General features: G+C 46.1%; 2 protein-coding genes across 6 annotated transcripts in view; one reads left to right on the top strand and one right to left on the bottom strand.

Moving 5' to 3' along the window:
- The window catches only part of lama2 (laminin, alpha 2), a 120,106-nt gene extending 110,503 nt beyond the window's left edge, over positions 1–9,603 (top strand). For 4 of the 5 annotated variants that reach the window (XM_068342850.1, XM_068342853.1, XM_068342851.1 and 1 more), the window contains 12 exons: positions 157–346; positions 2,031–2,117; positions 4,702–4,814; positions 5,848–5,941; positions 6,115–6,210; positions 6,308–6,388; positions 6,470–6,547; positions 6,705–6,783; positions 6,883–7,014; positions 7,224–7,354; positions 7,727–7,946; positions 8,974–9,603. In XM_068342850.1, the coding sequence (XP_068198951.1) occupies positions 157–346; positions 2,031–2,117; positions 4,702–4,814; positions 5,848–5,941; positions 6,115–6,210; positions 6,308–6,388; positions 6,470–6,547; positions 6,705–6,783; positions 6,883–7,014; positions 7,224–7,354; positions 7,727–7,946; positions 8,974–9,134 (1,462 nt within the window). In that variant the 3' untranslated portion in view covers positions 9,135–9,603. The remainder of the gene's footprint in view (positions 1–156; positions 347–2,030; positions 2,118–4,701; positions 4,815–5,847; positions 5,942–6,114; positions 6,211–6,307; positions 6,389–6,469; positions 6,548–6,704; positions 6,784–6,882; positions 7,015–7,223; positions 7,355–7,726; positions 7,947–8,973) is intronic. The other variant, XM_068342852.1, reaches the window with a different exon arrangement.
- LOC137613543 (regulator of G-protein signaling 6-like) overlaps positions 9,538–18,565 on the bottom strand; it is a 49,273-nt gene continuing 40,245 nt past the window's right edge. Inside the window, exons 6-18 of the mRNA XM_068342856.1 lie at positions 18,439–18,490; positions 17,827–17,891; positions 17,515–17,591; positions 16,688–16,769; positions 16,504–16,578; positions 16,097–16,198; positions 15,935–15,996; positions 14,660–14,770; positions 14,185–14,310; positions 12,256–12,442; positions 12,086–12,175; positions 11,784–11,837; positions 9,538–10,978 (exon numbers count right to left, since the gene is read on the bottom strand). Of these exons, the coding sequence (XP_068198957.1) occupies positions 10,928–10,978; positions 11,784–11,837; positions 12,086–12,175; positions 12,256–12,442; positions 14,185–14,310; positions 14,660–14,770; positions 15,935–15,996; positions 16,097–16,198; positions 16,504–16,578; positions 16,688–16,769; positions 17,515–17,591; positions 17,827–17,891; positions 18,439–18,490 (1,134 nt within the window). The 3' untranslated portion in view covers positions 9,538–10,927. The remainder of the gene's footprint in view (positions 10,979–11,783; positions 11,838–12,085; positions 12,176–12,255; positions 12,443–14,184; positions 14,311–14,659; positions 14,771–15,934; positions 15,997–16,096; positions 16,199–16,503; positions 16,579–16,687; positions 16,770–17,514; positions 17,592–17,826; positions 17,892–18,438; positions 18,491–18,565) is intronic.

The raw sequence follows: 18,565 nt of genomic DNA on the forward strand, positions 1-18,565 counted from the left end.
TTAAGTCCTCACGGCGGTGATGAAATAACTTTTAAGTTGCCATGGAAACACTCATTTTACACTATTTTTTAAACTAAGAAGTTAGGCTTGGACCTGGAACCCTCGTCTTTTTGTTTGTTATTTATTTTCTTGCTGTTTTTGTCCCTCGTCTCTCAGTCTAGCAGATTTCTCCCGACCCGTCTCCTTTGAGAACGCTGAAATCGGCCAGTGCCCCAACCTCGCCCCTCTTCCTCCTCCTCTTCTGCCGGATGAGGAAGAACCCGAGACAGAGAAGGAGGACTCCTCCAAGCCGCTGACTCCTCCGATGACTCCCACCGTCGTCCCGCCGCTGCCGGGGCCTCCTGCTGTGAGCCACATTAGCATAGGACACACTCTGGACGACTGAACACACACACACACACACACACACACACACACACAGGCTTCAGTTTCATCGCCTACATTAGAAGATATTCAAATAACTGGAACACACAAGCGAGTAAATGATGAAAGTTTTAACACACAGACGTCGTGTGTTCACATTTACAGACACTCATCCATTCATCACCTTCTTTTGTTTTCTTACCATCCCTCTCACAAACACACACACACCCATTCCTCTCTGCTGAAATGTGTCGGCGGCCTCGCCGTGTTAGCTTAGCGCTTCATCACATAGCAGTTGTACAGCCCATTAACTCTACTTTATGGCCTCTTTAGCCTTGAGCCACTAAACTCCACCTCTGGCAGCCTGTCATGCGGCGTGGAGCCGCGGCGCTACGCTACGCTAGCTGTGGATTTCATTTATGCTTTATGAGCCCACAGGAGCCCAAAACGCTTCCTCAGTTAACATTTTAGCACGTGGCGCTACGAAGGCCGGTAGGGCGGTGAGTCATTGGCGTCACGGCCTCGGCAAACGTGAGACGTATTTCACGTATTTATAAAAGCCTTACAGCAGTTAGAGGTGATCGCTTACCCAGTTAGCTGCTAAACTACACCTCTATAAGGACATCGATCATGCAGCACAGAGCCGAAACGCCGCGCCACATTCGCTATAAGTCTGTGGTTTGTTGCTTTATGGGCTGTAAATTCATCTGCCCTGTGATATACAGGCTGCGGGGAGGGGGGATAGCTCTTTTAGTCTCCATCTACAACTTAACAGACCCTCTTCAGTAATTATCTTTATTACCCATGTTTCATTTGTCGGGTATTTCCTTAATGCTGATCTTGCTGACTGTTGGAACAGCTTTCCATTACGCCGGTACAGAACAGCAGGACATTTCTCACCAGACGTCGTGATCCGTTTGCCCGTACAGACTCAGCATTTCTCAGATCGCTTCACGCTTTTAAACGCACTCTTATTACCAGTAGTTTTATTATTATTATTGTCATTATGATCGCTATTCTTCCTAAAGTGTTTTTTTTTTGTTTTTTTGCTCAGGTGACGGCGCTCTGCTCGCAACATGCGCGTTCCCATTAGCTGTTGATTGATGTTGTCAGACGGAGGAGATAATCACGAGTTAACAGTAAACAACGGCGTCAGCCGGTGCTTGAATTAAGAGGCTTCTTCATCTCCCACTTCCCCCGTCGCTGCGTCGTCTGTTCCCGCCATCCCTCAGGTCGGGATGAGCGGCGAGGCAGAAGGTGAAGGGTGCTTCAAAACCGGAGACTGGATTCAGTGTTTCCCACTTCCTTTTTTTTTTTAACGTCCTGTTCTGATTGATAATGTCGTGACAGCCGCCTCTAATTAGCTTTCAGAATCATTGCTCTCTAATTGCACTCAGTCACGCTGAAATCTTAACAAAGAGGAAGTCGGGTAGATTCTCAGCTCAGAAACAGAACTTTGATTTTAATAAATACACTCACAACGGGAAGAGAAAAACTTTTTTTATTAAATACTATTATTAAATTTCTGCTTCATCTCTGGGTCAGAAATGTCTTTGTTCTCATTAACCTCTACGGCGTGTTTATGAAGGCTGCCTGCTGGTCATTAACACTGTTGTCATCCATCCACTAATCCCCTGCATTCCTGCGCCCTGACTGCTGACCTGCAGGAGGCCACGCCCTCTGCTGCACCTGCTGCCCCGCCTACTGGTACTGCAGCCACGCCCACTGCTAAACAGGAGCCCGGCACTGACGTGGTACACACACACACACACACACACACACACATGTTCACCAGACTTCACAAGCAGCCACTCACAAGTTTGACCCGCCCTCTTTATTTGCTTTGCTTATAACCTCATCACATCTTATAGATAATCATCATCATCATCTTCATCTAATGCATGCATTGTTTTCCTGAATATTAAATCAGCGTTTATTCCCTGTTATGGAAAAGAAGAAGTGGACACTCGATCCGTTTCCGGTGCTTTTAGTCTTTATTTTGGGTTTTGATGGTTTTAAACTGTTGCAGCAGCAACTTGACATGAAAGCCTAAAAGAGGCTTCGAGGCAAAAACAAATTAAATGTCTTCATTTTTTATGATGTGATCATGTTAAACCTCGTCGCCGCCGCCGTCTTCAGGGAGTCGTGAAGATCTCCTGCAATCAAAGGAGCTTTTATAGATCGGATCGCTGTTTGAAACCCTAAAGGTGATGTTAGCGTCACGTCAGGCGATGGTGATGCTGCAGCTACTTCCTGTCAGGTGATTCTTTAACCCAGAGACAGCAGTCAGCTTGCAGAGCTCCTCCCGATCCCGTTTGACCTGCACTGGTAGATGTTGGAGGATTTTACACTTTTGAGAGCCAAGTTTGGAACGCCATGAAGTAAAACGGCGACTGGCAGCGTATGTCTCCTGAACGCTGCACCGCCTTTAACTGGGTCAGGAGTCCAGCAGTAAAACATTTGTAGCTTCAGTTAATTACTACCAGAGGCCAAAGGGGGGTGTTTGAAACCTGCATAAAGCAGAGCTGGGATGTGCGATCACTGAGCACTCTGACTACACACACACACACACACACACATACGTAAAAGTGACTTCTGATTCTATTGGTCTGACCTCCAACCAAAAGACCGGCCGTTCTGAATGGGAGACCGTCTTCCTATTGTTAGCTTAATGGAAAGAGGCAGAGGGGATAAGAGAGAGGGATTGGAGAAGAGCGGGATGAAAGAAACCAGAAGACAGAGAGAGGAAAGATGGGAGCGGAGAGAAAAGGTGCAGCCATGGAGGAAGAGGAGGAAAGAAAGGGAGAGTCTTTTTCAACGGAGCGGCGCCCGCCTTTTGTCGGCTTAATGGAAAGACGGAGGAGAGGAATGAAAGGAGAGAGAAGGGAAAAGCTTCTGAGCCGGTGACATCTCGCTTTTGTTAGACGGGAAGAGACTGAGAAAGGGGAAGGGAAGGAGGGAGGTTGAGGAGGAGGAGCGGATATGAGGACAGAGAACGATAAGAGGTGAGTGTCAGCGGCAACAAAGCAAGGTCACCATGTGGGGAATGTCTTCACTTGAAAGGGAACAAGGGAAGGAGGCCAGATTAAGACACATGCAAACGCACAATCACCTGAGACGTTCGTCCTCTCATGCCAACGCCGGATGGATGGCAACACAGCTTTGTTATCCGTGAAAAGATGTATTCAAGAGGGGAAGAAAAGGGCCCAGAAGGAAGGGGGCAGGAAGAGGAGGAGGAGGACAGGTGAGGAGAGGGATGGAAGATTGCAGGAGTGGGTGAAGAGGAAGGTAAAGGAGATGAGATGAGGAGGGAGGAAAAAGGAAGAGTACAAGAGAAAAAGGAAAAAAAGTGGTTAAAGTTTTGATTTAAAGGAAGGAGGAAAATGACAAACATTGGAGTGGAGGATACAGGAGAAAACTGCAGAGGGAAATGGAATAAGAAGAGCATGAAGGTCGAGAGGCAGCAGGATGAATGAAGAACGAAGGAAGAAGAGAGAGGGAGAGGGAGGAGTGGAGATGAAGTTAAGTGGAAAAAACTATGAACAAATCTTGTGAAAGAATAAGAAAGAAGGGAAGGATTGATAAAAGTTAGGAATAGAAAGAAAATGGTGGGAGGGGAAAGCCGAGAACAAACTGGAGGAAAGGAGGACATATGGAAGATGTGTTGATGCAAGGATGAAAAGAGAAGATGAACGAAGAGAAGCTGCCGGAAGAGTGACACAAGACAGCAGGAAATAATGAGTGAGGTGGACTGACAGGAGGAAGGAACAGAGGAGGAAAGTGAGAGAAAGTGAGATCACAGTGGGAGCATGAAGTGGGGAGGAAGACTAGTGGGGAGGACTGGATGAAGAGCAGAGAAGACTTTTTTTGATGACAGGAAGGATGTGAGGGAAAGGAGGAAGAGAGAAGCAGCAAGTGGAAGAGAGGAGAGAAGCTACAGGAGAAAGGGACGAGAAAACAGTCGTGACTTGTCTTGTGTAGCAGTGACACCTTGTGGACAGCGGATGAACTGCACCATGAAAAATTAAGTTATATTCTTTAAAAATGGAAAATATTCAGTCAGATATTTTGCACTATAAATATTGGTAAAGTAATAAATTCATGTAGCAACGTGCCAATTTAAGATGTCTTCTGTCAGCTCTTCATTTCTGCTCTGTTCATACATTCATGTATAGAAATAGGTTATTGACCAAACGTCTCTCCAGCCCCTTCAGATCACAAACCCTATTAGTGTGATTGACATGTGTTCTGCTCAGGTGTTAGAGTTTGACAGGAGGTGATGAGAGCAGAGCGCTGACTCCCTGTCAGTCTAACAGACGTGTTGTGTTCGATATCCAGGATTCCTGTGCGTCAGCTGTGGCCCCTGCGGCCCTGGAGAAGGCCTATCAGTTTGGACTGACCAGGAACAGCCACATGAGCTTCGCTTTTGATGACACCAAAGTCAGAGAGAGGTGTGTGTTCAGAATGAGAGTGTTCACATATTTATTTTAGTATTTGTGTAGTACAGGTAGTCCTCAGCTTTCAGAGATACAAAAGCGATGCAATATCTGACTATTGTCCTGCAGTTCCGCTTTCTGCCACAGCCTCCGCGGGGGGCAGCACCGCTGCATTCAGGCAGCTCCACATCTTGTTGTTTGTTGTTGTGTCTGAGATATTGGAACTATACGTACTGTATGTATTTTATTATGATTATGATTTTATTATTACTGTACAGTAACGTGATTTACGTTCTTTTAATGATTTTGTGGTGATTACGTAAACTTAATTATTTGTTCTTGTTTTGTTTTTTTTAAACAGGTATAATGGAGAACTACTTAAGTCGAAACGAAATGCACCTGTATTTTATTTTTTTCATGTTTACCTTTTTTATATTGTTATCTCTGTAGGAGGTAAATAATGTAGGAACCGTTCTTTCGGGTTGGGTTTCTTTCGAAAGCTTTAACTGACGCTAACGCTGAACTCCGAATATTTTGCTAGTTGATGTTAATTATTGGTGGAGTTAACTGAGAAACTTAATGAAATAAAACAATGATCAAAAAAAAAGGGGTTTATGTAAATAAAACTGAATAATCTAATAAAGGGGCGTGTCTGATGACCAGGAAGTGCGTCATCAGCGCGTCATTCAAGATAAATTTGCTGAAAAACCTGTAGATTAAAGCTTGATAGAGCCTCTACAAAATTCATTCAGCAGAGGTAGAGATATTAAAGTTACATTACAGTACTACAGGAATATATTACGTTTTTGTGTTCTGTAATTTTTTCTGGTCATTCTTGGGGAATAATACTTTAGTTTTTAGAGAAGTACCTGTAATGACATTTAAATGACCTCAAATGGTGATTATAGACTCAAATTTAATAACAATTTGTGAACAACCTCTTGGAACCAATCATGTTTGTGTGTTGAGGCCTACCTGTATTTGTACAGAGTGTAGACGTTGGGTTGTGATTTTACTGATCAAATCGTCTGCATTTCTATTCTCTCAGGTTAATACTGGAGTTTGATCTGAGGACTAAGGAGGAGTCCGGTCTGGTCCTCTACATGGCCAGAATCAACCACGCTGACTTTGTGTCCATACAGGTATCTACTGGTGTTCTGTCCAGATCAGTCACTTCCCAGTTTGACCCACAGACAGTAACACGAGTAGCTTCCTTGTCTTGTCCTGATTCCGTCCCTGTGGTCTCAGCTAGAGCTCCTTCAGGAGATCAGAGCTTCATGTTCTCCATCGTAACCCTCCGCGTCTCCTCCTGTAGGTCAAGGAGGGGCAGGTTTGTCTGGGTTATGACCTCGGTCACGGAAACACGTCTGGCTGCGTCCCGTTCTCCATCAACGACGGCAACTGGCACAAGGTGGGGCGCGTTATCTTCACACACTGATGTATATTTGTTGGATTTAAAGAGACCAACGCCGTCGCTCACCTGGTTTCGATTTCTTTCCCCCTCTTAGATCCGGGTCAGTCGTAACAAACAGAGAGGTCTGCTCAGCGTCGACTGGCGCTACAACAAACAGATCACCAGTCCGAAGAAGGTTAGTAGTGATGTAGGAGAAATGATCCACACAGGATCAGGACGGGTTTACAGTTGTGTTGATAATCCGTCGTCTCCCCAGGCTGACCTGCTGGACGTGGTGGGGCTGCTGTACGTTGGTGGACTGCCTAAAAACTACACCAGCAAGAGAATAGGACCGGTGAGAGACATGTTTGTTAATAACTGACTCCATGTGTTTTTAGTTATTTTTGAATGTGTTAATTCTCCAGTCGGTGTGATGATTTCACTGAAATTGATCCGCCAATGAATCGAGGATTCTTTTTTTAATCCAAACTAAATCTCTCCTTTGTTTCCAGATTCTCTACAGCATCAACGGGTGCATCCGTAACATCAGTATGGTGGGGAGTCCGGTCAGCGTCAAATCGCCTACCACAGGTTTTTATTGTTGACGCACTTTTATCAAACATTTCTTTAATAATCATCAATAAATTTTTGCCTCCAGCTGATTATCATCCTCCAATCCTCTTCACCCAGGTCGCACTGAGACGGTCATTGAGGACTTTAAATTGAACATGGCCACGCCCACATCCAGTCACATGGTGGGAAGGTGCTTTGTCGCCACGGAGACGGGCTCCTATTTTGACGGCTCCGGCTTCCTGAAAGCAGGTGAGATGATGACTCATAGTCTAGTCAGAAATTTGTCTTTATTCATTCCTGCAACAAAAAAGGCAGTATGTGTTGTCTTTTTAATTTTGTTTTATGTAGTTAAATGTTATTTATACAATTTATTTTCCCTTTATAAACTCTGCTGTTCTTGCATTTCCAATCTTGAATCTGGTCCCGACTGATTGTGTTGTCTTTTTCACGTTGCGTAGTCTCCTCGTACCGAGTGGGTCTGGATGTGTCCATAGCGCTCGAGTTCAGAACCAGCAGAACCAACGGAGTGATTCTGGCTGTCAGCAACCAGGCCAGCGACGGACTGGGACTGGAAATCATCCAGGGGAGGGTAAAGATCAGATTCATGTTGAACACACACACACACACCATTCTCCTATCCCACCTGTTACTGGTAGCTAAGGACAAAACACGTGTCCCTTTGGCAGGAAGGTAAAAAACTATGTCATGGACGAGCGTGTGACATGTGAACAATGACCTGACTGAGCAGTTGCCAAGCAACCAGCAGAGAAGCAGCTTAAGACAAACTGAAATATAGGTCTTTATAAAACATTAAGCTGTCATTGTTATGAGGATTGTTTATTGTTGAGGCACCGGTTAGCAGACCTGCTAAGCTAACTGTTATAACAGTAGTTCTGTGGTAATTAACATATAAATAATAGTTATTAATCTACAGTATATATAATTTATTTTTCCATCCCAGCTGCTCTTCCACGTGGACAACGGCGCTGGACGAATCACGGCGGAGCACGTGCCCGAAGGGGAGGGCTTCTGCGACGGCCAATGGCACTCCGTCGTGGCCCGGAAGCTCCGCCACAGGGTGGAGCTGGTGGTGGACGGGAGGCAGAGCCAGGCGGAGAGTCCCAACGCTCGCTCCAACACCTGTGACACCAACGACCCCATCTACGTGGGGGGGCATCCCGGTAGGAACGCTTCCAACCTGTGCTGAGCCACGGGACACTTTAATTGAAAAGAAATGAGACATAAAAAAATGGCGGGTGGGTGGGGGGGGTCTGTTGGCCGATGGTTTGGTCGGTTGCCTGGTGTTTGGGTCGGTTGGTGGTTGAGTGAACTGATTCAGTTAGCTGGTGGGTCGGTCGGGGGGAGGTCTATGGTTGAGTAAGTTGGTTGGGGGGGTTGGGTGGGTTAGTCTGTTGGTTGGTGGGTGGGTCAGTCAGCGGGCGAGTCTATTGGCCGGTGGGTCAGTGGTTGAGTGAGTGAATTGATGGGTAGGTGGTTGGTGCAGCTAGTGGCTGATCCATTGTTTGGTGGTTGAGTGGGTCTGTTGGCCATTAGGTGGGTCGGGGGGGGTCGGTGAGGCACCGATGTTAAAGTCAGTTCTACGAGTCAGTGTTGTATTTTCCATTTAACTAGCAGCCTGACATTAAAAACTGGTTAAATTCAGCACCACTCACTTTGAACAGGGGGGGTTATTTCCTGATCTGAAGTTCAAAGCAGATCTTTCAGCCCCGACGTCCGTGTTTTATTAATTAAATCTTGTTTTGATCGATTGGTAAATCAAATCTGAGGTGAGACTCGGCTGCTGTGTGTCTGTTTAAAAATCATTTCAGTCGGTGCCTCACCGCACGTATCTGTGTTACCTTTTCCCACACTCTTACAGACTGTTTAAAACACTCCTAGACTCACAGAACGCAGCACACTTCTGTGTATTAAATACTTTTGTATAAAAGAAAAGTGCTTTAAACAGTCTATAAAAGTGACCACACAACCCCCCACCAATATACAGATATAATGTGGTTTAATATCAGTATGGGGAGGGTTCATTAATGTTTGAATTTTTTTTTTTTTAATGTAAATAATCACCTGCTGCCACCCAGTGGCCTGGAAGAGTAGTACATTACTCTGCCACTACCTGACGTTCTCCCACAGCAAATTAGTTGTGAAACACTGCCTTAAAGAGTGTAAATTAAACTCACGTTTTTCTCCTAGACGGCGTCCGTCAGGCAGCTCTGTCCACCAGCGTCTCCTTCAGAGGCTGTTTGAGGAACCTGAAGATCACCAAGGCTTCCAAGACGATGGAGGTTCACTTCAACAAGGCTCTAGAGATGAGAGGAGTGCAGCCCCTCTCCTGTCCCGCTGCCGCTGGCTGACCACCACCAGAGGCCTTACCCCCCCCCACACCTCAGTGGTGAAACAGCCACATTTATCCCTTAAACACCCTCATGTCAGTGCTGTTTGAGACCCTCCCTCCATCCACCTGGTGCACACCAAGGAAAAGAACCGGCACCGTCGTCTGACAGCTGACAGTATTAATTTGAGTCAGGATGCATCTGATTACATGAATGTTAATTAAAATTAAATCAGGTTTTGTTTTCAGTATTTGGGGGGGGGGCTCCTGGATTAACAAACTAAATGATGACACTATATCTGACGTTTCTACTTTTGTCCTCCATGAACCTTGTGCCCTTAGAATTGGTTTAGACATAAATTTTAAAAATACATTTTAATGCTTCTAAATCCAGATGAATCCAATTTTCATGTAGATGGTGTTAGATTAAACCAATGATTTTTAACTGTACAGCTTCATCCTTTACCAATACATCGTGACAGGTTTTTTTTTTTAAATACAACACTAACATTCCACATGATCAGTGATTTGATTTTTCCCTCTAGCTACAGCTCATATTTCTGACGGTACAAGGTTTCTATAGGACGGCAGAGGCGGTGCATGTTCTGCATGGTGTGGCAAAAAAAAAAAGCATTGTTTGTGAAATATAATCTTACCAGCATCACACTTGATGTCCTGTCCTCCTTCAAACAGCAGAATACAAACCTAAACCAGTGTTATCAGAAAACAAAAAGAAGCACTTACATTCCGTGTCCATCAGAGGGCGGTGTGCTACAACAAAAGACAATCATGAATAATAAAAGCATTGAACGTTAAATTGTGTGTGGCTCCATTACCCCTGGACTTCTCTGCAAACACACCCCTCATTCCACGTGAAGCGAGGTTAATTTTTCTGCAGGAAGAATTAAAGGACGATGAATAATGGGTGACATCCTGCTCTTTATTGTGCATTCCTCTTATGTTGGTGGTTCTCTTTACACCGGATGAAAAATGGTTGGGAGGTCAGCCCGCTAAAACCTGGTGAGGGCTACCAGATGTGGAATGTTCAGAAGAAAGAATAAAGCTCAACATAAGCTCTAACTTTTTTAAAGCTAAATACTTGTTTTTTTGTCCAATGCAAATCCTTGACTTCCTGTCCTTCCCCCCTCGACAAGATGACACCAGTTTGGTCACAATGGCAGTGGAAATCCATAAAATGTGTTTTTTATATTTATATTTTTTGCCAGTACTTTGCTGATGGTTCACACCAAAAGGAGTAAACACCCAACGCGTACCTGCTTTCCTGCTGAAATCTGGAAATTTAAACTCACCAAAGGGGTAAACCTTGTGTCATCTGTTAGTGGGCAGGTGTAGAGTGTGAACGGCCTTCATCCCGCCTTCCTTCTATCACCCCAGTGAATGACGTGAGATATAACAGCTAGCTACGGCATGAATCTAAATCTCTTTTGAACGGCATTCAAGCATTCTGTGTTTATACCACTGAAACAAAGCGGCGGCGTCTGCGGCTACCACACGCGTGTAGACGGTAGAGAAAAACGACGAGAGAGAAACGGCGACGCCTCCAAAGACGAGCGGTGGTGTTTTTCCTCGCCGGTGTGACGTCACTGTCCCGGTGCCGAGTCTGGAGAAGTATTGCATGATGTCCCACCTCCAGAGATGATCTGAGGCGATCCTGACCATCAGTCCGCCGTCGTTCGGCGCTCTCACCCTCCTCCTGCAGCCACGCCCACAGACCCCAGGGTGCGTTTCAACCCGCCGCCCCGGGGTGAGCAGCTCCCGTGGGTCAGGTGCTTCCTACTCTTCATCCAGGCCTTGTCAGGAGGACTGCATGAGGCCAGTCAGGCGTTTGCCAGTCAGCGACTTGCCCTGGGGGGAGGCAGAGAGAGGTAGAGGCGGGGGGGGGGGGGTTGAAGAGAACAGCTGTCAAAAAGGCATCAGGTTAAAAGCTTTTCTACGGATTTAGAAAGAGCCGTGTGGGAGGAAATGAAAAAGAAATGTGAGATGGGTCAAGAACTGGATCAGAGCTCGAGTGGTGACGGACGGCGAGGCAGAACAAGCCCCCGCCTCCCCGAAACTACCCACTCACCCCACCACCCCCAGAACATTGAGTCTTAAACTGATATGTGTGGGGGGAAAAAGTTCAAACAATGTAAATGAAATAAAACGAGAGTAAAATGTACCCCTTCCACAACCAGACGGACCGCCTCCTGATCGATTGATCCTTTATAATCAATCCACACACTGCGTACACACCACACACACACGATCTACACACACAGGCTAACGCCGATGGTTTAATCCCCTCTTTAGCTTGAGGTTCGTATTATCAAACCCAACGTTTCTAGCATTATCCTGCATCTTCTCTCACATCCCCGAAGGCAATTCTACAAATTAACAAACACGAGGTCTGATCACAGGAAGTTCCTGCGCGCTGATCTCAGGGAGAACACGTCGCCTCCGGGAAGGAGTCAGGGAGTTTAAGTTTAAACGTTACAGTCGGCTGGATCAGAGAAATTAATTTTTTTTTTAGCACAGAACAAATTTAAGTTTTAGTTTTCACGAAAGCAGAAAATCAAAAAGGATTTAAAAAACTAAGGGATGAAGAGTTCCAGCCTGACTCTGGTATCTGAGAGCTTTAATGCATGTGCTTGCAGGGGGAGGAGACACTCACCACACTGCGCGTGAACTTCTCCAGGGAGGTGCGTCGGCCCTGCTCCGTTTCCGGCTGGGGAGTCGGGAGAAAAGCGGAAGAGGAGGAAAAAGACAGGAGGAGTTTGTTTGACGTTTCAGGCTTCAAAAAGCAACGCTTCAAGGGACGTGTTTGAACGTTACGAAGCTGGAAGCTGGCGAAGCAAAATTAATCACTAAAGCTGTCAAAGCTGTTAAATTAAAGCATAGAAATCCTGTCGACACCTGCGACTTCAACGCGCTTCACGCACATCCCCGTCTGTGTCCTAACAGACGGGTGCTTACTTTCTTCCTCGCTATCAGCAGGTCCTGGTAGACGTTGGAGCGCAGGAAGCGCGTGTAGCTGTCGCTCTTCATCAGCTTGTAGATGTGGTCCTGGATGGAGGGAGAAACAGACGCACGGGTCCAAAGGTGCGCCGAGGAGGAAGAGGAGCTTAAGTTGGGCGTCGGCTCACCTGTGCGTCCTCGTAGCTGTACCTCCCGGGGTCCTTCAGGTTCTGGCTCGTTCGCTCGTAGCTGTGGGAGTCCAGGTTGATGGAGCTGGGCGCTCCCTCCGCCAGGAACTCCGCCCAGATGTCCTGCGCCCGCTGAGCCACGTCCTGTTGGGGCATCCTCTTCAGGTCCTGCACCGCCAACCAGAACCTGCAACGCACGGTTGGATTGAGACGAACCGGAACCGGAGGGTTTGAAGAGGAGTCAGGAAAACCTTTTCTGATGTATGTTCACACGCTGAGAAGCATGAGTTGTGTTAAATACCAGAGGCAGCAGGGAACCGCCGGGCGGCTGATATTAGTTTCTATCTATATTGATCTGTGGACTCGTTCAGCAATATAGAGAAACACCCCCGGGGTCCTGCTTCTCCTTCTCCCTCTATCTATATCTCACCCGCCGTCGCCCGCCCTTCAGCCGAGCTCCTCCAAAAGGTCCCTCGTAAAAGCAAAAGCAATTAAAGGTCCGGAAGACAGGAACAAGAGAGGTTGTGTGTGTGTGTGTGGGGGGGGGGGAGCTTGGGGGATAGCCGGGAGGTGATAAGGGGGTGTGCTCACCGCCATACTGTGGGTGTGTTTCTTATCTTCCTTCACTGCTCAGAGGTGCCAACGGCCCTCCATGCTATCCATCAGAGTTCATTGCCTGCCTGAGGTGCCCCCCCCCCCACCTCCAACTACTCTCCCCCTGTCCTTCAGACATGCTCAGTCTGCCCCCCCCCCACCTCATTCTCACCATATTGTATGTGTGTCACCATATTGTATGTCTGCTTGAAGGATGGTTTTAATATTTGCACTAAAGTACAAAGTGTACCAGTGTCCATGAAGAGACACAGGTGCACCAGCATTCACAAAGAAGAGACACAGGTGCACCAGTATCCATGTAGACTAGACACAGGTGCACCAGTATCCATGTAGACTAGACACTGGTGCACCAGTACAATTGGAGCGAAGCGGCTCTACAGGGGACCAGAGAATGTATTATTGTCGGTGTTTTCTCTCCTACCAGAATCAGCTATTCTTTTCTCCCACATCTGTGTGCAGATTCTGCATCTCGATCTTACTTTCTTCTACTCTACGCTGCAAGGCGAGGCTTTTTTTTTTTTTTTTTTTTAAATACAACAACAATTATTTATCTATCGATCATAATGATGTTCAACCATCCAGATCCAGATTACCATCCTGATTGGAGGGAGATCACGTGTTCCATTGGAGGTTTAATGGAGCGTAATAACGAGTCCAGCAGCTAAAGTTTCTGGTGTCTTTGTTCTGTCACTTTTTATTTTTTTTATCACTGATTATATTAAGGTAAAAAAAATAAAAGTTAAATTAAACAGGTTGTTATTTTCGTTTGACACAAATTGCCCAGATGTGTAAATGAGCACAGCGATTTATTCTGTCGGTTACGCCGCTGAACAAAAAATACCCTCAAAACGCATTTACAGGTTTACAGTATTGGCGTAACAGCGAAGCACAAAAAGATCCATTTTTCCATTTTGTGTTGTTTCGTATTGTCGACATATCTCCCAAACAATCAGGAGCTGGAAAAACTTACAGCAGGCTTGTGGGTAGAAATGGTGGGTTTGAACAAAAGAGATGCCAAACAGAAATCAGTGTTTTCAGGCTATTTTCAGAAGCAGTGAAAAATTGTGACTGTTATTCTCTCCTCACCGCGTCCCCGATGCACTAAGAGCACCGCCGTAAGCCTTTAAATTGACACATCAATGCGTCATAAAGTTGAATTTTTGTAATGCAGAAGAAACTCTGCCTTAAAAAATACCACTTTGTTCCATTTACACTGTCTGATTGTTCTCTCCGGAGCACTTTACACAAGCGACTGTGAAGAAGGAGAAGAAGCTTTCATGAACTGGTAGAAATCATCCAAACCTAAAAACTCACCGCAGGTTTTCTGAGCTGAACTCCGATTCGAGGAACTTGAGAAAAAGCTCCTGTCCGGCCGGATCCTTCAAGGCCTCCTCCAGGGAGAAACCCCACTTCTTCACCCGCTGCTGACTGGGCTCCTTACTGGGAAAGATGGAGGGAGAAAAAGGAAGGTGTGAGACTATAAGAGATACTCCTCTTTATTGCCTTAATATATTAGATAATATCTGAACAGATGATCAATAATCTCACTTATAAATGATATTTAGAACGCCGCCTCACATCCAGCGGTTACAAAAAATGGATGGAAGAATAAGATGAGAAGTTTGATTTGATTTGGATTGATTGAGAAGCCTGAACTGGAGCGTTTCCATTACAGTTTCAGCAAACAGTCGAAACGATTTGAGTGACTGTGTGACAGAAAACAAAGAAACCAGGACGACATTGACTCTTTAAACCAGCGCTGACGCCGTGATGCTGCTGGGTTTCATACCTGGCCTCCAGGTCCCAGAGGGAGGGGTCGTCGCTGGTCCAGGGGTTGGACGGTTCTGGTGCCGTCACAAACGGGTCATACTCCATGTACTGCTCGGTGTAGGTCATCAGACTGACACACAGGCACATGCACAACACACAGGATGACGTCATCGTTAATGAACTGATTCATGATGTCGACGTTTTCCTCATACTTGTAACTTTTCAGACGTAAATAAAGGAAAAGAAATTTTATGCATCTAATAAAGATAATCACAGTAATCACTGGAAACCAGTGAGGACATTTGGTGCAACGGCAAGAATGGTACTTTGCTGAGATGCACGTTTCATCCTCAGCAAATAATTGTGACCTTCTGCCTTTAACAGTTTGCATCCCCATCCTAAAAACCTCCACCGCCAGGAAGAAGATGATGTGAAGCCCTGCTGTGAGCGCCGGCCTTGAACCACACAGTAGAATCCTCCATCAGGCGTCTTCGTGTGTGTGTCTTTCAGCTCCGTGTAAAAAAAAAAGGAGATGTCTAAGATAAGCTGAAACCAATTTTTCTAAAGACGGTTTTTGAGTCATCTCTGACTTTCTGCTTGCAAACGGATTTTAGCTGCAATTGATGTTTGTCGCCTTTAACTATGCAGAAGGTTCAAGGCTCTGCTGGCTGAGACCATCAGACTCCAGAGATCGGCCCAGGCTTCAACAAACCGCCTCACACACACACACACACACACACACGTGTTGGGGGGACATTTTCCACCTGTGATGGTCAAATAATCATTTATCAGGAGTTCGCTCGTTCTGCAACAGTCACACGTTCAGCAAATACATTCCACCTTAAAGATGGAGACTGTTTTGAGCGCTGTTGTCGGATGATGGATGTTGCTCGACAGGTTGTTTCCTGTGGCGGACTGTGTGTGTGTGTGTGGGGGGTGTCCCCTAACTCTACGCTCGGCGAAGCAGGAATTAATCTGAGCTAGGGGTGAAATCAGCGGGTTAAAAGTTTAAAGGGCTGGGGAGGCAGAGCGGCGCCACGGCGGGCCGCAGCGTTCTGCTCTGCTGGGGAGCGATGTTGGTCCTGACTGACTGAACAGAGGACGGGAGTGATTGGCGGGTGGGGGGCTGCAATCACATAAAGTACATGTTTTGCAATGCTTTGTGTTTCTACACCTGTGTGGAATTTGTGAAGCAAAGCACAGGCTGGTCTGACTGTGGACGGTCAGAGTCGAGAAAAGCTGATGGATTAACAACAGGAAGGGTTGAGATGCAGCCAGAATGTGTTTCCAGTACCTTTCAGCGACTTTAGACATCCTCATGCAGTGACGATCCAGCTGGGAGCTCAGGAATAATATCTAGAAGAGGAGGAGACACGACTCGGAGTCTGCTAAGAGACATCGACGCCGCTTTGAATTTCTGTAAAGGCTGCAAAAAAGAATGAAAGTCTGCATTTACCTCTTTCTCCACATCCTCTTTGGTGCCTTTCCTGCAGAGGTGTGGAGGGGTGTGTATGGGACTCTGACATTGTGACCCCTCCTCGGCCACACCGTACACCGACTGGGTCATTTGAAAGCAATGCGAGAAGAAAAGAACGGAGTAGACAGTGAGAGGATGTACAAGCACGTTTCAGATTTTCATTCAGCGTACCTAACTGATGAAATCGACTGCTGAGAAAGCGTTGTGTTGAAAAACGAGAGGCATAAACTTTTAATTTCATTGAGAATAACAACAAAACGAACAAAAAAAAGAAAAAGGAGCAATCTTGATATAATCGGGTGGTTTGAGAAGAACTTCTTTTTTTTTTAAATCGTTTCAAAAGTCCTAAAAAGTTTGAATCATGCCCTTAAAGCTAGTCGCCGTACCTTCTTCACTCTGTGAGGGTTCTTTATGCGTCTGCATTTCCTGATGTCCATCTCTGTCGTGTTGACACACCCCGGCTGGAGAAAGACGAGCAGAAAATGTAATATTTTTAATATCGATCTTCAATTCGCGGCGCAGAGCACCTTGAGGCGAGTGAAGAGGCGGTGCGAGGAAGACGAGGCTCACCACGGGTCTGTGGACGTCCCAGAAGGCTCTTTCTTGGCTGTCCAGGATCTTCCTCTCGGTTTTATCCTTCTTCCTGTCGATCCTGCAGATGAGATCAGTCGGCGTGAGAAACAAACGGCAATGCAGCGTTTCTGGCCAGTCGAGTCACGACGAATGGATGAGATTCAGGGAGATGAAGTTAACGCGTCTGTCAAGTTTTTAACGATATCGACGCTCAGGAGGTCAAACATGGGCGACGGAACGCAGACTTTAATTTGACGGTGTGACATTAGCATAAAGGGAAATTAAAACCTGTCTGAGTTGATCCGTCTGCCTGAAGCCGGCTTTGATTTCACAGGTGAGGACGTGGAGCCAGGTGATGCTTTACAGACTGAGAACCTCCAATTAACATGTCTGAGACTGGACCTCTGCTGCACACCAATCAGAACGCATCTGACAGGTGGAAGGGCCAACTCTGACTATCTCATCACCATGGCAACTGTCAGTAGGAGGGATATATAACGCAGCCGGAGAAAATGTTGTCTTCAAAGTTGATGAGCAAAAAAATGTTCATGTTTGATCGGATCGGGCCTCCCAATTTCCCGGTATCTCAATCCGATCATCATCCTCTACCTATTCTACTCTTCCTCTTGTACGTGTACCTCAGATATCATCTCTGATCACAGTATTGATCATGTGATCCACTGGACAGATGATTGTGAAGCAGTATTTCTGCCATCGTGATAACATCCCGTCGTAAGAGGCTCATAATGCGTGGGGTCACGTCGAATTTGCAATGCAGTGTTTTATAGTTTCATATGCCGCCATGGCAACGGCGCCACACTTACTTGACCTGGGCCTCGGCCTGCATGTAGATAAACTCCCACTTCCTGGCGAAGGCTCTCTGTAGCCTGGCGAGGTTCTCCTGCAGGAGGGAAGACGGTGACGGAGACGTTAAGCTCAAACCTCTCCCAGGATAAAAATTACATTAAAAACTAAAATCGAATCATCAGATATTGGACTAACGTTTGTCCTCTGAGCTGCAATTTAGATCGGAGAGCTAACCTTTAAAGAGTTTATGTTTTTTTATACGCCTCAGGCTTTGGCACACGGATCGATACAGAGAAGTGAAGGCTTGGAGGGAGTCGCCCAGCACTCACCGCCTCGTAATCTGCCAGCTCCAGCCGCGTCTTGTTCTGCATGGTCCTCTTGCACAGGTAGATAGCTGTGTGGAAGGATCACATGGTGGCATTGGTCAGTGTGAACGCTCCGCTCCATCCGTTCACCAGTTCATCCATGCATCCCTCATCCGCCTGTCTGTTTCTCAAAGATGTCGCAAACAGAGCTACAGCGCAGCACTCAACGGTAGGATGGAATTTATATGATATACAGAATCATGACTCTAAACTGACAGATTATTAAATGCTTTAGAAAAACCAGCTACTCAAATTAAAAATCAAGAATTTTCTCTCAATTTTTAAGTGAAAAGGATTTCACTGTCCTCTTCGTCACTCCAACATCAACACTTTCTTTTCTATAAAATATCGCAAACTGAAGAACTTTAAAGGAATCTTGCGCACGAGCAGATCTTGGGCAAAAAGATCGATCGCAAGTTCTGGATCTCCTTTTATTACGGAAGTTCTTTTTGACACGGAGAAACTTTTTGTTCCACTTTGTTGAAAAACGGTCTGAGTTTCTTCCATTGAAACATCATCGCTTCTTTAAAATGGAATGCATGTTGTTGATGGTTTATCCCATGAAGCGTCTCTTACCGTAGTCGGTGTTCTCCGGCTCCCAGCAGTGGGATGGCCAGAAATACGGCGCCTGGCGGGAAAGATGGGAAGGAAATTTTTAAAAATGCTGAAAGAAACTAGAGCAGAAGCCTCAAAGACACGTGGA

The sequence above is a fragment of the Antennarius striatus genome, chromosome 19 (genome assembly GCF_040054535.1).
Source record: "Antennarius striatus isolate MH-2024 chromosome 19, ASM4005453v1, whole genome shotgun sequence".
Taxonomy (NCBI): domain Eukaryota; kingdom Metazoa; phylum Chordata; class Actinopteri; order Lophiiformes; family Antennariidae; genus Antennarius; species Antennarius striatus.